Source organism: Platalea leucorodia (genome assembly GCF_965183815.1).
Source record: "Platalea leucorodia genome assembly, chromosome: 16".
Taxonomy (NCBI): Eukaryota; Metazoa; Chordata; class Aves; order Pelecaniformes; family Threskiornithidae; genus Platalea; species Platalea leucorodia.
In genome coordinates, this window is record NC_138838.1 from 7,023,560 (window position 1) to 7,042,554 (window position 18,995).

Consider the following 18,995-nt stretch of genomic DNA (forward strand, 5'->3'; position numbering starts at 1 on the left):
GAAACGGGAGGGACACGTGGCTGAGCCCTGCCTGCCGCCGGGGGGGTGAAACCCCTGCAGCCACAGCCCGGGGGGACGGGACCCCCATCGCCGCAGGAGCCAGGGGCCGGGGGGCCCGTGCAATGCTCACACCTTTATTGATACAAATGTACAAGGACACATCTTACAGTAGGGAGCGCGGCCCCGGCAGGGGGGCAGGACGCCCGGGGAGGGGGGGCCCACGGGCGCCCCGGTCCAGTGTAATGCTGTGGGTGGCCCCGGGGCTACCGGCCGCCCGGCGAGGGGCTTTGAGGGAGAGGGGGGTACATCGCCGCCACCGCCACGGACAGCTACACAGGCTATGTACAGGATAAGTTAGGCGCGTACCGCGGGGCGGGCTGCGCAGGGGCGGGCAGGGGTCTGTACAGGGGGACGCAGGCCCCTACCCCGCAGGCTGAGCACCAGCTCCTCAGGAGCGCGGGGGGCGAGAAGGGGCTCACCCCACGCCCCGGCCCCCCACGGGCTAAGGCCACTTGCTCACCCCAGGTGCCAGCTGCTGCCGGAGGGGAGGGAGAGACGGAGAGCAGGGGGCCAGGGGGGTGCGGGGGGACGCGGGCCGGCGCTCACTGCTTCTTCTCGCGGGTGGTGATGGTGACCAGCTGCTTGGCGGCCTTGGCGATGTCGTAGGCACACTGGATGACCTGCTGGGTCAGGAGCTGGTAGTCCACAGCAGCGCCCGGCTCGGGCGGCACGGTCTTGCGGCACTCGCTCTGCAGCCGGTAGGCGCTGGCGTTGAGCAGCCGCAGGGAGCTCCGCACTGTCTCCAGCGCCGGCTTCTGCAGCAGGGCAGAGTCAGGACATGTGTCAGGGTGGGGACCCTGTGCCTGGTGGGGACCCCGCCACCCCGGGGACCCACCCCTCCTCCTACCTTGGGGAAGAGTGATGCCATCTCCGTCACAGCCGAGTGGATCTTCTCCGAGCAGGGCACGAAGCTAGGGGAGAGCAGAGGGGGTGAGCACTGCGGGGAGATGATGGCTCCCAACCACGGGGGTGGCAGGGATGGCCCCATATGAACGCAGCCCCTGGGACCAGGGGGGTCCGGACGGACCCCATGGCCGTACCCAAGCCCCACCTGTCATGCTTGGACTCCTGCGCCGCCCGCAGCAGCTCCTGGATGTTCTTGGTGACCTGCTCGGTTTTGAGGATGACATCCTCCGTGCTGGGCAGCCCGGGGTCCAGCTCCCCGTCCAGCGGGTCCAGCTCGTGGGGGAAGTCCTCGTCCTTGCTCAGCTCCACGAACCGCTTCCCCTCCATGCTGCAGGGACCGACCGACGCCCTGGGGTCAGTGCCAGCCCCGTGTCCCCGGCGCAGTCCCCAGCCCTGCCACTCACCTGATCAAGACCTCACCCGCCTGCGTGTTGTCATAGTCGCTGTCGGTGCCGCTGCCGTGCCGGTCCAGCTTGCTCTGGAGGGGAGAGGAGCAGCGTCAGGCCCTGCCCAGCCCTGTCCCCATGCAGGGCCGGGGTCCCCCACCCTGAGAACTGCCCCCCCCCAGTACGTCACCATGTGCCGGGCACCGTCGGTCGGGCAGGAGAGCAATGGGGAGGATGGGGGAAAGGGCACCGAGGAGGCAGACGGACCTTTCCGGATCTGGAGGGGGAAAAGAGGGGAAGCCGGTGCTGAATGGGGTGCAGAAAGGTCCAGAGCTGATCCCGGTGACGTGCAGGGGAGGACGAGCACAGGGGACACCACCACACTGCATGCAGGAACGTCCCACGGCCACCGTCCCCCGGGGAGGTCCCCGGCCTGACCCGGGGGGTGCAGGACGGCAGGGGGACAGGACGTCCCAGGACGGCATGGAGGCTACGTCCCAGGAGGGTGACGGCCACCACGTCCCATGCAGGAGCCGCCCCCGCTGCGGCCCCCTTACCCGGTATACGCTGGCCGGGATGTGCATGGAGTACAGAGCCTCGTCCTCCACCTCCTGGCGACACACGAAAGGTTATGGCCCCGCGGGGATAGGACCCAGCGCCCGGGAGGCTGGGGGAACCACTGCACCCCAAAAACCACCTGCCCACCCCAGCACACTCACGCCGGCGCCGAAGGGCTGCAGCCGCGTCACCAGCTCCTCCACCGGCTGCCCAAAGGGTTTCAGCGCTGAGCCCGGCTCGTACATGGAGAAGGCCTGGCGGTCCCGGCGGTGCGGGGGGGCCATGCCCGGGGGGTGCCCGTGCTCCGGCCGCTCGCTGGGGGCCGGGGTTGGGTGAACGGGACCCGTCTGCTGCCGGATCTGCGTGTTCTCCGCCTGCAGCTTATGGATCTGCAGCGGTGGAGGAGGAAGGATCAGCAGGGAGGGAGGTATGCCAAGGGAGGGTCCCGCCGGCCCCGCACCCACCTCACGCTGCAGCCGGCGCAGCTCGTCGCTCAGGCTGTTGTTCACCTTCATCAGCTGCTGCACCTTGGCCTCAGAGGCAGCCAGAGCCTTCTTCACCTCCAGGTACTCCTGCAGCGTGATGGGGCCGTCGGAGAGGTCGGAGGAGTCCATGCTCTGCAGGGAGAGGGGCTCAGCACAGGGATCCCGGAGCCGGAGGGGTGTCCGGGGCGGAGGTCCGGGGCTCACCCTGGCACGGTTGTTGCGGGAGGCGTTGCGCAGCAGCTCCTGGTCCGTGTCCTCGTCGGAGGCGACGCTGTCGTAGTCGTGCTGGTCGTCCAGGTCGCTCTGGCTCCGCAGTGAATAATCGAGGGCGTCTGGGGGAGGGCAGGGGGGTGCTGAGCACAGGGTGGAGGGGATGCTTGGCCCCCCCTCGCTGCAGCCCGTCCCTCACCTGTGGGGCTCAGCAGACTCTTCCCTTGCTGCCGGCGCTTGGCTTCCCCGAGGATGTCGATGAGCAAGGTGGCGAACTCCCTGGCGTTGAACCTGGCCAGCTTCTGCCGGCCCTGGGAAGCGTGGGGAAGGGGGTGAGCAGGGGTCTGGGTGCAAGGGGGGGGATCGCGGGGCCTGGAGGGGGGCTCACCTGGTTGCGCGTGGCTGAGTACTCGGGGTTGACAGGGAGGAAGGGGACGGCGCTGCGCTCTGTCACCAGCGTGCTATGGTTCTGCGTCGTCAGCCAGACTGCGGGCAGGCACCCGGCGTCAGACCCCGGGGGGCTGCAGGGGCCAGACCCCCCCGGAGCGAGCGGCCTGCAGGGCCTGGGGCCAGCGGCAGAGCCGGCAGAACGCAGGCGCGGGGCCAGCCTGCTGGGGCTGGGAGCCGAGCCCGGCTGGGCTGACGGGAATCGCCTCACCCAGCCGCTCCGCTGGGCTGGGATCCCCCCCGCGCCCCCCAGCAGGGACCCCCATCTCCTCGCCCTTTGGGGTGCCAGCCCTGCGCCCCCCCAGCCGACGGGGAGAGGGTCTGGCGTGCCCATCTGTGCCCACCCCACCATGGAAATGGGGTGACCCCGACCCCACCACCCCCCGGCCCAGGGCCACCCTTCTGGGCTGAGCCCCTGTCCCCGGGGGGGTCCCGGCACCCACCTCCGGCAGCACCCCAGCCCCGGCACCCAGCGGCGGCCCCTCGCACCGAGAAAACCTCCCCGGACGGAGGAATGAGGAAGGAGGGGCCTGCGGTCCCAGCGGACGGATCCAGATCGGGAGGAGCGCTGGGCTCGGCCACGGCCCCGCCGGCTGCTCCTCCCCGCGCCAGGACACCCAGCCCAGCCCTGGGGGGGGCTGCACCCCGTGCCCCCCGCTCACCCGCGTCGTTCTCCCGGCGGTCCACCTCGTCGTAGACGTCCATGGCTAGCTCCTCGAAGAGGCGGTTGCTCAGCTGCAGCGGGACGAAGGATGGCGTCAGGCGGGATGGGGGGAGTGGATGGGACCCCCCCGACCCTGCCCTGGCCCCCACTCACTGCCTGCAGCTTCTTCTTGGCTGCCTTGGCCAGCTCGGAGAGGTCCAGGCTGGGGGGGTGCAGGAAGGGGGGAGACACAAAGCGGGGGTTATTCCTGGCCCGTCCCCACTGAAACAGTCCCCAGCTGCACCCCACCAGGACAGGGACCCTCCCGCCCCGGGGCGCTTCACCGAGCAGGGCTGGCAGGCAGGCACGGGGGGACGAGGTGGCAGGGGGCGAGTGGGACCCCCCTCCCCGGGCGTCCCCCGAGTGCCAGGCTGGGCCAAGCAGCCGGGGCCGCAGGGGGGGGGCCCATGCCAGTGGCACGGGGGGGCCTCCGGAGCCGAGAGCCGAGCGGACAATACCTCTGTGCCATGCACTTTGGGCGCACCCTGCGCTCCGGAGAAGGCAGCGGAGGGAAGAACAGGATAAAGGCGGACGTTAAACGCGCGGGCACGCGGACCCCCCCGCCCGCCCTCCCTGGGGATGCTCCAGCGCCGGTCACGGGGAGGTGACCGGGGCCCCCCCCTCGGCCCAGCGGGGACGCCGGGGGGGACATGGGACAGGGCAGCGGGGCCGTGGGCGCCGGGCACTCACCTGTCGGCCATCTGCGGGATGATGTAGTGCCCGTTCTTGTGGTCTGTGCAAAGAGAGGGGTGGTGAGCAGGGCCCCGCACCCTCCCCAGGGCTGAGCCCCCCCCCGGGACCCCCACGCTCACCCGGCTTCCTCCCGCAGAGGTAAAAGGCCAGCCGGTCGGTCAGCTCGTACTGGCACTCCACCAGCCGCTCCGCCAGCTCGTGCTGGGCTGCCTGCCTGTGAGAGGATGGGCAGGGGTGATGCCCACACTAACAGGGGGTGCAGGCAGGGGTGACCCCCCCCTCTTCCCCACCCTCACCTGGCATAGTCGATGGGGGTCCGGCCGTTCACATCGGGCGCCCCGGGGTCGGCGCCATAGACCACCAGCAGCTCTGCCTGCAGGATCTGCCCGGCCTTGGCGGCCACGTGCAGCGGCGTGGTGCCCTTCTCCTGCGGGCACGGGCAGCCTCAGCCCTGCAGCCTGCCTGCGGGATGGGGCTCCAGGACCCCCTCCCAAAGCCCAGCACCGTCCCCAGGGACCCCGATCCCCACCCGCGCTCACCGGGTGGAAGAAGTTGGCCTGGGCGCCCAGCGAGAGCAGGCGCAGGCAGGTCTCCAGGTTGCCCGTCCGCACGCTTGAGTGCAATTGCTGCGGAGGAGAGAACGAGTAAGGGGGAGAATCTGTCCCCACCGCCAAGGCGGGGGGTCCCTGCACCCCCGCCCCGTGCCCCACCTTGCTGAGGTCCTTGGCAGTGACGCCGTCGTCATCCCGGCAGGGCAGCTTGTGGACAAAGGCCAGCATCTGGTACTTGGCACGGATGAACTCCGACTTGGTGGGGCTGGGGGGAGCGGCAGGTTGCGGGGTGAGCGGGGGACGCCCGGCTGGCGCAGACCCCCTCCCCACGGCGCGGGGGGCACTTACTGCACTTTGTCCTGGGGGTTTGCCTTCCGGCGCCCGCTCTGCACCTGGGCCGGATCCAGCAGCGAGTGCTCCCAAATGGAGTTGGCCCCATTGCTCGCCAAGGTGTGCACCATCTGCGGGGGAGAGGCAGGGCCCGGTGGGTGCGGGGGGTCCCTGTGTGTGTCCCCCAATGTCCCCGCAGGGCCAGCACCCACCTGGAGCAGGGTGGCGGGCCAGGGGCTGTGGCGCAGGTGCTTGACGATGGAGATGTGGCGGCCCAGGCTGCGGTGCACGCTGCAGCACTCGTCGCAGATGAGCACCCCGCGGTTGATGGAAGCCCAGCCGGGGTCTGCAGGGTGGCACAGGGGGTGTCACCGGGTGTCACCGCTGCCGTGGTCCCCTCCCCATGTGGTCCCCTCCCCATCCACACCGCTGCTGCCGGGTGGTGGTGGTGGGGATGCGTTGCCGCAACGACCGTTTCCCTGGCGACAGCGAGGGGCTCAGCCCATCGCCAGGGGAAACCCACAGGTTTCCCGTAGCAACCAGGCACGAGCCAAAATGGGGGGGCCAGGATTTGGCCTCCCCCATCAGGAGGGCGGCCGGTGGCAGGGACGATGCCAGCCCCGTGGCAGCGCACCCCCCAAAGCAGCGCACCCCCTGACTCGCTGCAGCACCCGGCGAGGCCGTGCACCCCCTGAGCCCCAGGCTGGGCAGTTGGGGGGGGGCCTGGATGGGGGCAGCATCCCCCCAGTGGGTGGGCACCTCCAGCCTGCGGGCTCCCATGTATGGTGGTCACCAGTCACAGCCTCGGCACCCCACTCCAGGCCAGCCCTGCAGGGGACCCTGGCCCTCGGGGCAGGTGCGGCAGCCCCCCCACGTTGCCAAACCCCCGCCAGCCCCGGCTGCCGGCCCCGGCCCGGCCGGACTGGGGCCCTTTGTGTCCCCGCCGGGAACAAAGGGCCGTTTGAGCGGCCGCGCTGGCCCCACGCTGGCACCAGCCCCGGGACCCGCGGGGGCCCCGCTCCCGGCCAGGCAGCAGCTCCCCACGCCCGCACCCCAAAAATTGGTCTTGTGGCTGGCCCGGGGTGGGGTGTGGCCCCACGGGGTGGCTGTGGGGCTGCAGCTGCCCCCAGCAGCACCAAGGGCAGGACGTGGGGACCCTCCGCTGAGTCACAGCCCCCTCTCGTGACAAGTGGCCAGGCACGGGGTGACGATGCCGAGCCGTCCCTGGGTGGCCCCTCTGCCAGGCGCCGCAGGGGAGTCCTGCCACCCTCCGCCCAGCCCCACCACCCCTTGTTTCTGTAGGGCCTACACAAACACCGCACCACCCCATGGGAGGGGGGAGCCCCAAGCCCGGGGGGTACAGGGCATAGCGGGGTGGCAGCACTGGTCAGCCGCGATGGCCCCGACGGGGTGGCAGCGGCCCCACGACCCCACAGAGGAAGGCAGGCAGGCGGCTGGGCCTTCCCCCAGGGTCCCGGACCCCTCCCCAACCCCCCCACAGAGCCCTGGGGCCGCCGTTTTGGGGGGCACCCAGCCCTGCAGTGCTGCAGTGCCCCAGGGCCGAGGTGGGGCAGCCAGGGGGAGCGGCGGCCCCCCCAGCCTGGCAGCCCCGCACACACAGATGGCAGAGCCTTGGCAGCCGGCGCAGCGGCATCTGTGCCTTTGCGCCCGCTGCCCACGGGGCGCTGCCGGGAACAGGACGCTCTGCGCGGGGGGAGGCGGCCGGCGAGGCTGCCTGCGGCCCCGCAACCGGGTGGATCCGGGGTACCCCCGGGGCGGCACCCCCTCCCGCTGCAGGGGGCAGCCGGGATGCGAGTGGGCATTGCAGCAACTCGGGGAGTGCTGGTACGGGGACACCCCGAACCCTGGGAGGATCCTGGAGCCCAACGGAGCTCCCGGCACCTCCGTCCCTGCACCGGGACGCGGGCTGATGCCAGGACCCCCAGCACTCAGCCCCGCACCGGTGAGGGGAGTGCCGGGTCCAGCTGGCATCCCCACATGGGGCCAGCGGAGCGGGATTGGGCCAAGGTAGCCCAGGCAAAGGGACCAGGGAACCCCACGGGCACCCCACCACGCAGGGCCGGGCAGCGCATCCCCAGCAGCGGTGGCGGGTGCTCCCGGCGTGGTAGGAAGCGGCCTCTGGACTTTATAACTCATTTCCTCACATGGCTGCCGGGCGATAAGAGATTGGAAGAAACTGGTTTCCATTTCCCCCCCGCCCCAGCAGGGAGCCTCGGCACCGCCCCGGGCACCCCTGTGCCCCCCACTCGCCCGCTGGCACGGGGGACGCGCCCGGAGGCAGGGCAGCCCCGCGCCCACGCGTGCCGCCACTCCTGGCAGGATCCGGCCATTGGCACGTGGCCGGAATAATTTCGGCACAGCCTTGGCCCGCAGGCAGCTTTCTGGGGCCGGCTCAGAGCAAGCCTCGACTCTCGGCCCCGTTCATTCATTGCCGCGAGGCCACCCGTGCTGGTCATGGGCAAGGTTTGGGGGCCCAGCCCCACCGCAGGCAGGGTTTGGGGGTCCAGCCTCACCGCGACGCCTACGGGCTTGTGCCCAGCGCGGGGGCTGCGGGCACCAGCACCGCCGGGAACGGGAATCATCTTGCCCAGGCTCAGGCTCCGGCTTGCAGCGCAGCCGCCGCCGGCCCAGCTCAGCCTGCCTGCGCCGCCGAGCCCGGATCCGGCCAGCGTGGGTGCTGGCAGCAGGGTGCTGGGGGTTGCAGGAGGGCGTCCCCCAGTCCTGCCATTTGCAGGGTCCTCGGTGCTGCTGGCACCGACCGGCATGTCCCCAGCCTGCACCAGCAGCTCCCACGCCTGAGGGGTGCCGAGGCTGTGGGTGGTGCCCGGGGGGCGGTGGGGGTACACGGGGTGCACCAGGGCGGCACTGAGGAGGGCACGGGGGGTTATCAGGGTACATTTGGGGTGTACTGGGAGATTTCGGGGGGGGAAAGGGGGGGCACCAAGGGGGCCCAGGGGCCTCAGCACAGCGTTGCACTGGGGGCACATCAGAGGGTTCCTGGGGGCAGAGCAGGGGCCTCAGCGGGGGTCCCTAGGGTGTGCGCCGCAGGGTGCAGAGGGGACTCACCGGGGGGTCCTGGGTGCACCCAGGGGGTGCAAAGAGGCCTCACTGTGGGGTGCAGAAGCAGATGCAAAAGGGCTCCCTGGGAGCATACTGGGGGGGTGCACCTCGGGGTGTAGAGGGGGCTCACAGGGGTGCTGGGGGGCACCGTGGGGTGCAGAGGGGGCTCTGGGAGGAGCCATGGGTATACTGGGGGGCACAGCGTGGGGTGCAGAGGGGGCTCACGGGGGTGCTGGGGATGTACCAGAGGCAGAGGGGACTCATGGGGGTGCTGGGGATGTACTGGGGGGCACTGGGGGTGCAGAGGGGGCTCTTGGGGGTGCTGGGGATGTACCAGGGGCCGACAGGGCTCATGGAGGTGCTGGGGATGTACTGGGGGGCACTGGGGGGTGCAGAGGGGGCTCTCGGGGGTGCTGGGGAAGTACTGGGGGGCACTGGGGGGTGCAGAGGGGGCTCTCGGGGGTGCCGGGGATGTACCGGGGGGCACCGGGGGTGCAGAGGGGGCTCACGGAGGAGCCGTGGGCGTGGGGGGGGGGGCACACCGTGGGGTGCAGGGGGGGCTCCCGGGGCCGTACCGGGGAGCGCAGGGCAGGCTCCCGGGCAGGCTCCGGGGGGGCACACGAGGTGCGAGGGGCCCCGCCGGGGCGGGGGGGGGGGAGGCTGGCGGGGGGATGGGGCGCAGCGGGGCCGTACCGGGGGGCCCGGGGCACGGTGCCGGCGCCGGGGGGGGCGGCCCTTACCTGGGGCGCTGCAGTCGGCGCACACCTCCGCCCGCGGCGCCTTCCGGGACATCCTCAGCGGCGAGGCGGGCCCGGGCCCGGGCCTCTGCGCCAGCGTGGGGCGGCGGCGGCGGCGCCCCCGGGCCCGCCGGGGGGGCGGGGGTCCGGGCGGCGGGGCGGGGGCGGCGGGGGCCCGGGGCCGCGGCGCGCCGGGGGCTGCCGGCTGCTCCCAGCGCCCGGCGGCTCCGCAGGAAGCGGCGCAGGCCCGGCCCCGGCGGAGGAGGGGCCGCGCCGCCCCCGCCCCGCCACCGCCACCGGCAGCGCCGCCGCCGCCGCCCCGCACCGGCACCGGCACCGCCCCGCACCCGCACCCGCCCGCTCCCGCACCAACACCTGCATCCGCACCCGCCCCCGGCACAGCCCGCTCCCGCTCCCGCTCCCGCTCCTGGACAGCCCCTGGTCCCGGTCCCGGTCCCGGTCCTGGGTCCCAGCATCGCCCCCCTCCCCGCTTCTGGTTCCAGCCCCGAGCACCCCCCGCCTGGTCCTGTGTAACCGGGCCTGCTCCGGGGCATCCCGCCGGCCCCGCTCCTGCTCTGGGGCATCCCCTGGTCCTGACCCCAGCCCCGGTGCTCGGTGCCCTCCCGGTCCCATCCTCGGTCCAGGGCACCGTCCTGGTCCCGATCCCAGCCCTGGTCCTGTTCATCCCCCCCCCGGGTCTTAGGCACCCCTCTGGTCCTGGTCCTGCTCCCAGCCCAGGTCCTGCACACCCCAGTCCCAGCCCTGGGCACCTCCCACTTGCCCCAGTCCTGCCTTGGGCACCCCAGCACCAGCTCTGGGCACTCGTCTTGGGTTTAGCCCCAGCCCTGGGGCCCCCCAGTCCTGTTCCCAGTGCCAGCTCTGGCACCAGTGCAGGCAGGACACCACACTGGGGGTGTGTGGGGTGGGCTGCAGCCTCCCTGGGGTGTTCAGCAGTGGAGTTTTGGGGGGTGGGGGGACCGGGGCCCATTTGGGGTCTGGTCCCCCCTCTGGGATCCTATAAGTACTTGGAGCAGGGGCGGACACCCCAGTATCACCACGGGGGCCCCACAGGCAGCTGTGGGGGCTGGACCCCTGCAGCACGGCCACCCCAGGCAGGAGCCACCGGAGCGGGGCCGGATCCTGCCCCCCGCCACTACGGGCCAGGCTGTGTGGCCTGCGCCGCGGGTGACCTCACCGCTGGTTGCTGAGGAGATGGCTCATGACGTCATGGGGCAGCAAGGCTGGCGGGGAGATGGGGGATGCCGTGCGGGGAGCGGGGCAGGGGGATGCGACCACCACCGCCTTCGTCATGGCTGAGCGGAGAGGAATAATGAGGGGGATTCACCCCTCGGCGGCGGCCCCGTGGCAGGGTGGGGGGCAGCGGGGTGGGGGGCCGGGAGCGTGGCGCCGGCGGGAGGCCGAGGCGGCCGGCGGAGGCCCAGCCTCGCATTGTTCTCGGGCGGCAGCCGGAAAACGCGACGCCTGCCCCGGAGAAACGCAGGCGGAAAAGGAAACGGGGCCGGGGGCCCGCTCCTGCCGCTGCCCGGGGTGGGGGGGCTCGGGGCCCCCCGCACGGCCCCTGCCCGCCGCCTTCGCCCCTGCCCCGCCATGTGCCCGGGCCCATGGGGCGAGTGGGGGTCAGCCGGGAGGGGGCAAATCAGCCTGGGGGCGGGGAGGGGGGGTTGGGGGGGGGGGGTGTCCGAGTGCCAGCGAGGCGACCCTTTGCAGCCACCCCGGCGGGGTCGGGGGCCGCGGTGATGGGCTGAGCGGTGGCGGGGAGGGGGGGGGCGAGGAGGAGGAGGAGGAGGAGGAAGAAGGCGATGCAGGGCGACTACAAGTCCCATGAGGCCGGGCGGTGCCGGGGGGCGCGGGGGAAGCACCGGGCGGGAGGGGCCGTGCCCGCCCCGCCCCGCGCCCCCCCGCGCCCCGCGCCCCCCCGCGCCCCGCTCCGCCCCGCGCCGCGCCCGCCGCGCCGCTCCAGCATGCACGGAGGATGCTCGCCTCTTGCTCGGGCAGGAAGGGGCCGGAGGGCAGGTACCCGCTGCACTACCTCGTCTGGCACAACCGCGCCCGCGAACTGGACCGGGAGCTCAGCGCCAAGCAGGTGGGGGGGCGGGGGGGGCGGGCACCCCCGGGCACGGCCCGGTTCGGCTCGGCTCGGCTCGGGCTGATGCAATGCTGCCGGGCTGCAGCCGGGCTCCTGCTCGGGGCTGGGATGAGGATGGAGATGAGGATGATGATGGGGTTGAGGGTGGGGATGGGGTCCCTCCCGGGGCTGGCAGGGTTCTGGGGGTGTCGTGCGTCCCCCTGCACCCCGGGACTACGCCAGCTGCCCCCGGGGCTGGCACGGAGCGGTGGGTACCACCCGCGGGTCCCCTGCATCCCCCAGTGCGTGCAGCCCCAAGCATCCCTTGCCACATGTCCCCGGCTCCCTGCTAGGCCTCTGCGGGCCCCCGGCACCCCAACCCACCCCCCGCTTCTCAGGGTGCTGCCAGCCCTGCTGGGGGTGCAGCCCCCAGCTCCCCACCCTCAGGCTGAGCCCCTCTCGGGGGCGACACAGGGCCCTGATGCTGCCGGGGCGCAGCCCCCCAGCCCCAGGAGGCCAGGCGGGTTCTTCTCAGGGCGAGGGGACCCACCGTGCCCCCCAGCCTGGGAACCCCCCAGCCAGCTGGTGACAGAGCGGGGCCGCGGGCACATCCCCAGGCGGGTTCCCAGCCTCCCTCTCCCCCGTGGCGTTGCAATTCAGGTAATTAAAACCCAACCCCAAAGACGCAGGAAACCGCAGGCGCTGGAGGGAGGCCGGCAGCGAGGCTGTGCCGAGCATCCCCGATCCCTCGGCCCAGCTCCCGGCACCCCAGGTTGCTGAGGGCCACGCCGGATGGACCCTGGTGATGCACGAAACAGGGGGCCGCCGTGCTGCGATGCTCCCGCCGGGATGCAGGCGATGGCTCCCGCCACACCCGCCTCCATTGTGGGGGCCGGCCGGGGGGCTGCGCCAGCATTGCCCCAGCCCCCCACCCCATCACCGGCGGTTTTATTTCCGTGGTAATTTGGGGTCATTTTTCCCAGGAGCTCGGCGCGGCAGAGATCAAAGCTGGGTGCAGGCAGCAGCGGCTCGGCGGGTGCGGGGAGATGCAGGGGCTGCGAGGGTGGCTCTGGCCCCACTCACCTGCAGAGAGGATTTCTAACCCACCCCCCCAAGCCTGGCCAGTGGAGGGGCTCTGCCATGGCCCCCGCTGGGCCCCCACCACCCCCACCGCCATTTGCAGGGCGAGAGCAAAGCCAGCCCTGCATACATCCCCGGGGTGCACAGGGGAGGGCCCATGGGTGCTGCAGGCCAGACCCCAGGGCAGGTGGGTGTTCGGGGGAAGGAGGTCGGGGCCAGCCCAGGCTGAGCCCCCCACCTTCATCTGGGGCATCCCGGGACGCGGTCCAGCCCTTCTCCCTGCTGGAGCATCCCCTGGGTAAACAGGTCAGGGCTGGTGCTGTGTGTGATGCTGGGGGCTGGTGTCCCCCTCCCCTGCGGCTCTTCCCTCCTGCCACCCCGGGGACCCGTGCGGGGCAGTGGCACCACACAGGGCCCCCCACATGTGCAGGTGTTTGGGGTTGGGAGGTGCTGGGGCAGCCGGCAGCGTTCTCCTCTCCGTGTCCCCACAAGGGCCCTGTGTGGGTCACCCTTGAATTGGCACCGTGAGCTCCCATCCACGCTTGCCTCCACCTGGGGAGCGAGGGCCAGTGGGTCCCCATGGCAGGGACAGCGCGAGGACGTGGCAGGCAGTGACATGGAGGCCGTTGTGCCAGGACACCCCGCACCACAGCCTGCCCCATCACACGTGGCAGGGACCTGGGGCTGCACAGGGACAGCAGTGCCAGCACCACCTCCCCGTGCTGGCCCGTGTCCCCTGCTGCCACCTGGGACCATGCGCTGGGGTCTGTGCCCAAGCGGAGGTCCCTCACCCCGGGGACAACCCTGGCAGAGGGGCTGCACTGCGCTGTGCGCCTGGCTGGCACAGGAGGAGGAGCGGCCGAGCTGCGGTCCTGCACTGCACCGCTGCCACCCCGAAGCCATCCCTGTCACTGTCCCTGTCCTCGGTGGGTGTCACAGCCCCAGGACAGGCAGCACCCGGAGGTCTGTGCCACAGCCCCCAAGCCGGAGCCATCCCAGTGCCAGGGCCTGGGACTGAGCTCTCGCTGGCGAAAACTGGGTCACGCCGTGTCCCCCAGGGTTGGCTCTGGCGCTGTGTCCCCAGAGCGGGGACCCTTGTCCCAACCGGTGCTGGGGCAGGGCTGCAGCTGGGGAGCCCCACTGAGCCTGCAGCACCCGTCCCCCGGCTGGGGGGGCGATTGCTTTAATTAGAGTAATTTCATTAGCGCAATTAAGAAGCAGCAGTCGCCTGGAGAGTGTTAGAGCAGCATGCTGGCTCCCGGGAAACTGGGGGGCTGTTTTGCTCCGGTGGTGTGGGCAGCCTGGGGGGTCCCCCTGCCCAGTGAGCCCCTGGGGATGCGGGGCATGGGGATGCCCAGAGCCTGGGCAGGGATGGGGACGTCCCCAGGGCGGAGGGACAGCAGGACATGCCCAAGAGCAAGACAGGGACTTGCTGCAGGGCGAGAGCCCGGGCATGCGGGAGCTCACACCCCACCCCTGCCCAGCCCCAAATGCCTCCAGGGTGCCCAGTTCCAGGTGGCACCTTTGGGTGCTGCACCCCAGGTTTGTGCTCCTGGGAGTGGCCTCCCCAAAACCCATGCCCTGATTCAGGGTTCATCCCCACTGCCTCCTGCCCCAGCAGCATCTGACTGCTCCTCTCAGGGCACAAGGCCCCCCCGCTGCTCCGTCAAGCCCCGAGCCGTGCCCCCAGCCCTGGGCACGGGTGCAATGCTGCACCTTGCATGGGGAGCGGGGCCTACGGGTGCTCAGGGCACCCACCACCGCTGCCGGCGGGCGAGGGATTCCTCGGGGCTGGCTGGGCGCCAGCCTCCGGGCTTGGCACAAACAATCGCAGCCCCAGCGCGCGGCTCCCCAGGGCCCGGGGATCCTCCGAGCAGCCGCTCTGCTCACGCAGCCGCCCGCCCCCGGCTCTGGCAGGGGAACACGTGCGCCCGCCGCAGCCCACGTCGCCCGCCGTGCTCCTGGCCCTGGTGGAGGGGGGCTGCCAGCAGCTGCTGCCTGGCAACTGGGCAGCATCCCCCCCCAGATCCCAGAGGTGGGGGCTTTTCCTGAGCTTGCAGCTGCATCAAGCCATGCGGAGCTCCATGCACCGCGCTGGGGGCATCTGTACCCCCCCCAGCCACGCCGTGCCCCTGCTCCGTGCCCGCGTGGTGGGTGCAGCCCAGCCTGACCGTGCTGAGCCGTGCTGGGTGCTGGCAGCCACTGCCGCACTCTCCTCACCCTCCCCATGGGGCTGGCAGTGGCTGTGGGGAGCAGGGAGAGCCTTTTGGGGTGCAGTGCATGTGCATCTCTTGGGGGAGCTCAGGGATGGGGATGCTCTCCGAGATACCAGCAAATGTCGGCTGCTTTCCCCAGCTGTTCCAGCTGGGAGCCTGGTGCCTGTGGGCGGGCAATGGGGGGGGGAGATCCGGCCACCCCCGGTGTCCCCTGAGCCCCGCTCCCTCCCGGCAGGCTGACATTGAGCAGCTGGACCCCCGAGGACGCACCCCGCTGCACCTGGCCACCACGCTGGGCCACCTCGAGTGCGCCAGGGTGCTGCTGAAGCATGGCGCCGATGTGGGCAAGGAGAACCGCAGCGGCTGGACAGGTGAGCGGGGGGGCTCGCTGCCTCGGTCCTCCACCAGCCTGCCCTGGCATGGGCACAGGCACGAGCACGGGCACGGGCATGGGCATGAGCACGGGCACGAGCACGGGCATGGCCACGCTCAACCTGCTGCTGCAGCTCCCCACGGGACAGCTCACGCGGTGGTGCACGCACGTGGCTCCTGTGCAGTGGCCGGCTCTGCTGTGCCATGCCATGCCACACTGTGCCACGCTGTGCCACGCTGTGCCGTGCCACCCCGCTGGGCACTGCCCCTCTCTGCCCTGCAGTCCTGCAGGAGGCTGTGAGCACCCGCGACCTGGAGCTGGTGCAGCTGGTCCTGCGCTACCGCGACTACCAGAGAGCCATCAAGCGCCTGGCCGGGATCCCCATCCTGCTGGAGAAGCTGCGCAAGGTACCTCCCTCCGGCGAGGCCACGAGGGCGGCCATGGGGGATGCCGGCCACGGGCTCCTCCTGACCCCGCTGTGCTCTCCACAGGCCCAGGACTTTTACGTGGAGATGAAGTGGGAGTTCACCAGCTGGGGTAAGCTCGGGGCAGAGCGTAGCCGGGGGGAGCGGGAGTTTCCCGGCAGAGCCTCCCCCATCTCTGGTGCTGCCCCCAGCCCCAGCATCCATCCCCATCCCCAGGATGGGGGCACCTGTCCCCTTTCCCCCCTACACCCCAAGTCTGCAGACTCCCATCTCACCGAGGCGCTGGGTTCTTGGACACATCCCCCACCCGGCTCAGCGCTGGCAGCCCACCCGGCGGTGCAGGGTGGCCCCATCGCTGGCTGGGCTATCACCGTCTCTCCCCAGTGCCGCTGGTGTCCAAGATCTGCCCCAGTGACACCTACAAGGTGTGGAAGAGTGGCCAGAACCTGCGGGTGGACACCACGCTGCTGGGCTTCGACCATATGACCTGGCAGCGGGGCAACCGCAGCTTTGTTTTTCGGGGACAAGGTGAGCCGTCACCGGGGTGTCCCGCCTCGGCGGGGAGCACTGGCAGAGCCCCTTGGCACCGGAGCAGAGCTGGGTGACATGGCGGGGACCATGGTTGTCCCTATGTACCCTGACCCCCCCTTCCCCTAGACACCAGCGCAGTGGTGATGGAGATCGACCACGACCGGCGGGTGGTCTACTCGGAGACGCTGGCCCTGGCCGGCCATGACCAGGAGGTGCTGCTGGCTGCTGTGCAGCCCACCGAGGAGCAGGTGATGGGGCGGCTGACGGCCCCCGTCGTCACCACCCAGCTCGACACCAAGAACATCGCCTTCGAGAGGTGGGCTGGGGGCGGCACCGAGCCTCCCCCAGGGATGCACAGCCCCCCGGGGTGCCCGCACTCTGGGCTGTCCGAGCGAGACCATCCATCGCTCACGGTGCCCTGTGTCACCCCAGGAACAAGTCCGGGATCCTGGGCTGGAGGAGCGAGAAGACGGAAATGGTGAATGGGTACGAGGCCAAGGTGAGAGCCTGAGGGGGGCTGAGCTGCCCGAGGGGAATATGGCCAGCTCAGGGCAGGAGTATCTACCTCTGGCGTTCCCCCTCCTCGTCCAGGTCTACGGCGCGTCCAACGTGGAGCTGATCACGCGGACGCGGACCGAGCACCTCTCGGACCAGCACAAGGGCAAGAGCAAAGGTGGAGCCGGCACGGGCTGGGCGGGCAGGGCGCTGCGCCGGCTCCAGCCCTGACCCCCTCCTCTCCCGCAGGCAGTAAGACCCCCCTGCAGTCCTTCCTGGGCATCGCCGAGCAGCACGTGGGGCCCAACAATGGGGTGAGTGTCCCAGGGGTCCCGGTGGGTGGGTGGCCCTGTGGCCGGGCCCCTCCGTTACCCCGCCGCGGTGTCCCGCAGACGCTGATCACGCAGACGCTGAGCCACGCCAACCCCACCGCCATCACCCCTGAGGAGTACTTCAACCCCAACTTCGAGCTGGGCAACCGGGACATGGGGCGGCCCATGGAGCTCACCACCAAGACACAGAAGTGAGGGGGGAAGGAGCAGATTGGGGACCCCCGTCTCCCCCTCGACTGCTGCAGAGCACCCGGGGGGGCAGGCAGGGGTCCCCAGCCCGGCGCCTGTCCCCGGCAGGTTCAAGGCGAAGCTGTGGCTGTGCGAGGACCACCCGCTGTCCCTCTGCGAGCAGGTTGCCCCCATCATCGACCTCATGGCAATAAGCAATGCGCTCTTCGCCAAACTGCGGGACTTCATCACCCTGCGCCTCCCGCCCGGCTTCCCCGTCAAGATCGGTACGGGGGGTGGTCTTTGCCGCCGGCACGGGTGGCACAGCCGGCTTCCCTCCCTGCTTTTTTTCCCTTTCCTGCAGAAATCCCCATCTTCCACATCCTCAATGCCCGCATCACCTTCGGGAACCTCAATGGGTGCGACGAGCCCGTCAGCTCCCTGCGGCACAGCCCCAGCAGCGAGGCACCCTCACCCAGCAGCGACTCCTCCAGCGTCAGCAGCTCCAGCTCCCTGAGTACGCGGGGTGGGGGAAACACGGCTTGGGGGGGGCGGCGGGACACGGGGGGCCCAGCCGTGCCGACGCCTGTCTCCCCGCAGCCTCGTGCCGGGCGTGCGAGATGGACCCGGCGCTGTTCGAGGTGCCGCGGGGGTACAGCGTGGTGGGCACCCACCAGGACGCCCTGCGGGAGGACGAGGATGACCTGCTGCAGTTCGCCATCCAGCAGAGCCTGCTGGAAGCGGGCAGTGAGTACGACCAGGTGGGCACTGCCACCCCCCTGCCTCCTCCTGCCCCCCCGGCTGGGGGACCCCACTGCCCACCCTCTCCTGATGCTGCCCTGGGATGCTCACCCCACCTTGTCCCAACCCTGCATCCCGCGGTGGTGGGTCAGAGCTCATGTAGAGGGGCCGGGTTTTGGGGTGCTGGGGGGGGGGATGCCACTCTCCAAGCACTCCTCTGCCACCGGCTGCAGGTCACCATTTGGGAAGCCCTAACCAACAGCAAGCCGGGCACCCACCCCATGTCGCACGAGGGCCGCCGAGGAGACAGGTTGGTAAGGTCCGGCCAACCCCCCCCGGAGGGGAGTGGGAGTGGGTGCTGGCCCCCCGGGGACCCCCACTGAGACCCTGCCACCCCCCCAGGACTCCCCAGCACACGGCGGCCCCCCGGCCCCCTGTTGCCCCGGCCCCGGGGGGTGGCGGGGGGCCCAGCGCCCTGTTCCCCAGCTACGCGGAGCAGCTGCGGCTGGCCATGGCGCTGTCGGCGCGGGAGCAGGAGGAAGCCGAGCGCCGGACGCGCCAGGAGGAAGAGGAGCTGCAGCGGATCCTGCAGCTCTCGCTGATGGAGAAGTGACCCCACGCCCCCGCTGAGCCCCCCACCCACCCCAACGGGGGTGGGGACGGGGACACAGCCAGTGCCATGTATGGGGGCATGGAGGGGGAGCGGGGTGGGGGGAGCCAGCCCAAGCGCTGCGGAGGGCAAATGGGGAGGGGGGTGCAGGATTTGGTCCTGGCATGGGGGAGATCGTCCCCATAGCTGGGGCGGTACTGGGGTGTGGGGAGGGGGCACCCCACAGCAGGACAGCTGGGGTGTCAGGGATGGGGGGGGCACCCCCATGGACTGTACCTCACCCCTGGGACAGCCCTAGCCCCCCGCAACCGCCCCATGGGGTGCTGCTCGGCCCCTCACCCTGGGAAGGTGGTGGGGGGCACATCCTGCCCCAGATAGGGGGGCTGCCAGCTGCATGGGGTCCCGGGGTGCCCCCGGAGCTGGGGGGCTCTGCCCGGCCCCCTCAGCCCCCCTGCCCAGGCGCTACCAAGTGCACTTACCCGGGAGCTGCTCTGCCTGCCAGCGGGGTTGGGGGGGCTCAGCCCCATTGCACCCCACAGCCAGCGTAGGGCTGCACAGCCGCCCCCACCCCGGCACAGGGGTCCGCTGGGGCAGCCGAGGGGGTGCCTGCGAAAGGCTGCCCAGTGTCACCCCCCCCTTATCCCCTGCTCGCACCCCCCTACCCTGCTCGGATGCCCCCCCCTTGGCAGCGCTGTACCCCCTCGTCCCGGGCACTGACCCCGAGAGAAACCTTACGTCAAATGGTGCTAACCCCCCGCCCCGGGCTGCTCCCCCTTTGCACACGGGGGCTG

At 71.4% G+C, this 18,995-nt stretch overlaps 2 protein-coding genes across 8 annotated transcripts; one reads left to right on the forward strand and one right to left on the reverse strand.

Annotated features, from left to right (window-relative positions):
• Positions 1-161: 161 nt before the first annotated feature.
• On the reverse strand, positions 162-9,202 carry GIT1 (GIT ArfGAP 1; the record flags this gene model as incomplete). Of its 5 annotated transcripts, XM_082328589.1 has the most annotated exons (22): positions 162-815; positions 908-971; positions 1,112-1,294; positions 1,371-1,444; positions 1,543-1,629; positions 1,910-1,963; positions 2,072-2,299; positions 2,375-2,527; positions 2,600-2,727; positions 2,805-2,916; positions 2,994-3,091; positions 3,715-3,787; positions 3,870-3,918; positions 4,214-4,240; positions 4,446-4,488; positions 4,568-4,662; positions 4,745-4,875; positions 4,988-5,074; positions 5,159-5,264; positions 5,348-5,460; positions 5,542-5,675; positions 9,151-9,202. In XM_082328589.1, 22 exons carry the CDS (start codon positions 9,200-9,202, stop codon positions 603-605), a joined length of 2,304 nt encoding a protein of 767 aa, XP_082184715.1. In that variant the 3' UTR covers positions 162-602. The 5 variants fall into 5 exon arrangements, with proteins under 5 accessions (XP_082184715.1, XP_082184716.1, XP_082184713.1 ...); XM_082328590.1 differs by lacking the exon at positions 4,214-4,240; XM_082328587.1 differs by having other exon boundaries at positions 2,072-2,527.
• A 1,920-nt stretch (positions 9,203-11,122) lies between these two features.
• On the forward strand, positions 11,123-18,269 carry ANKRD13B (ankyrin repeat domain 13B). Of its 3 annotated transcripts, none has more exons than XM_082328482.1 (15): positions 11,123-11,251; positions 14,765-14,900; positions 15,185-15,309; positions 15,394-15,439; positions 15,712-15,855; positions 15,985-16,174; positions 16,291-16,357; positions 16,450-16,531; positions 16,603-16,667; positions 16,746-16,876; positions 16,983-17,140; positions 17,218-17,370; positions 17,454-17,614; positions 17,828-17,908; positions 17,997-18,269. In XM_082328482.1, the coding sequence occupies exons 1-15, from the start codon at positions 11,141-11,143 to the stop codon at positions 18,222-18,224; spliced, it is 1,878 nt and encodes a 625-aa protein (XP_082184608.1). In that variant the 5' UTR covers positions 11,123-11,140; the 3' UTR covers positions 18,225-18,269. The 3 variants fall into 3 exon arrangements, with proteins under 3 accessions (XP_082184608.1, XP_082184610.1, XP_082184609.1); XM_082328484.1 differs by having other exon boundaries at positions 17,828-17,904; XM_082328483.1 differs by having other exon boundaries at positions 16,761-16,876.
• The last annotated feature ends 726 nt before the right edge of the window (positions 18,270-18,995 follow it).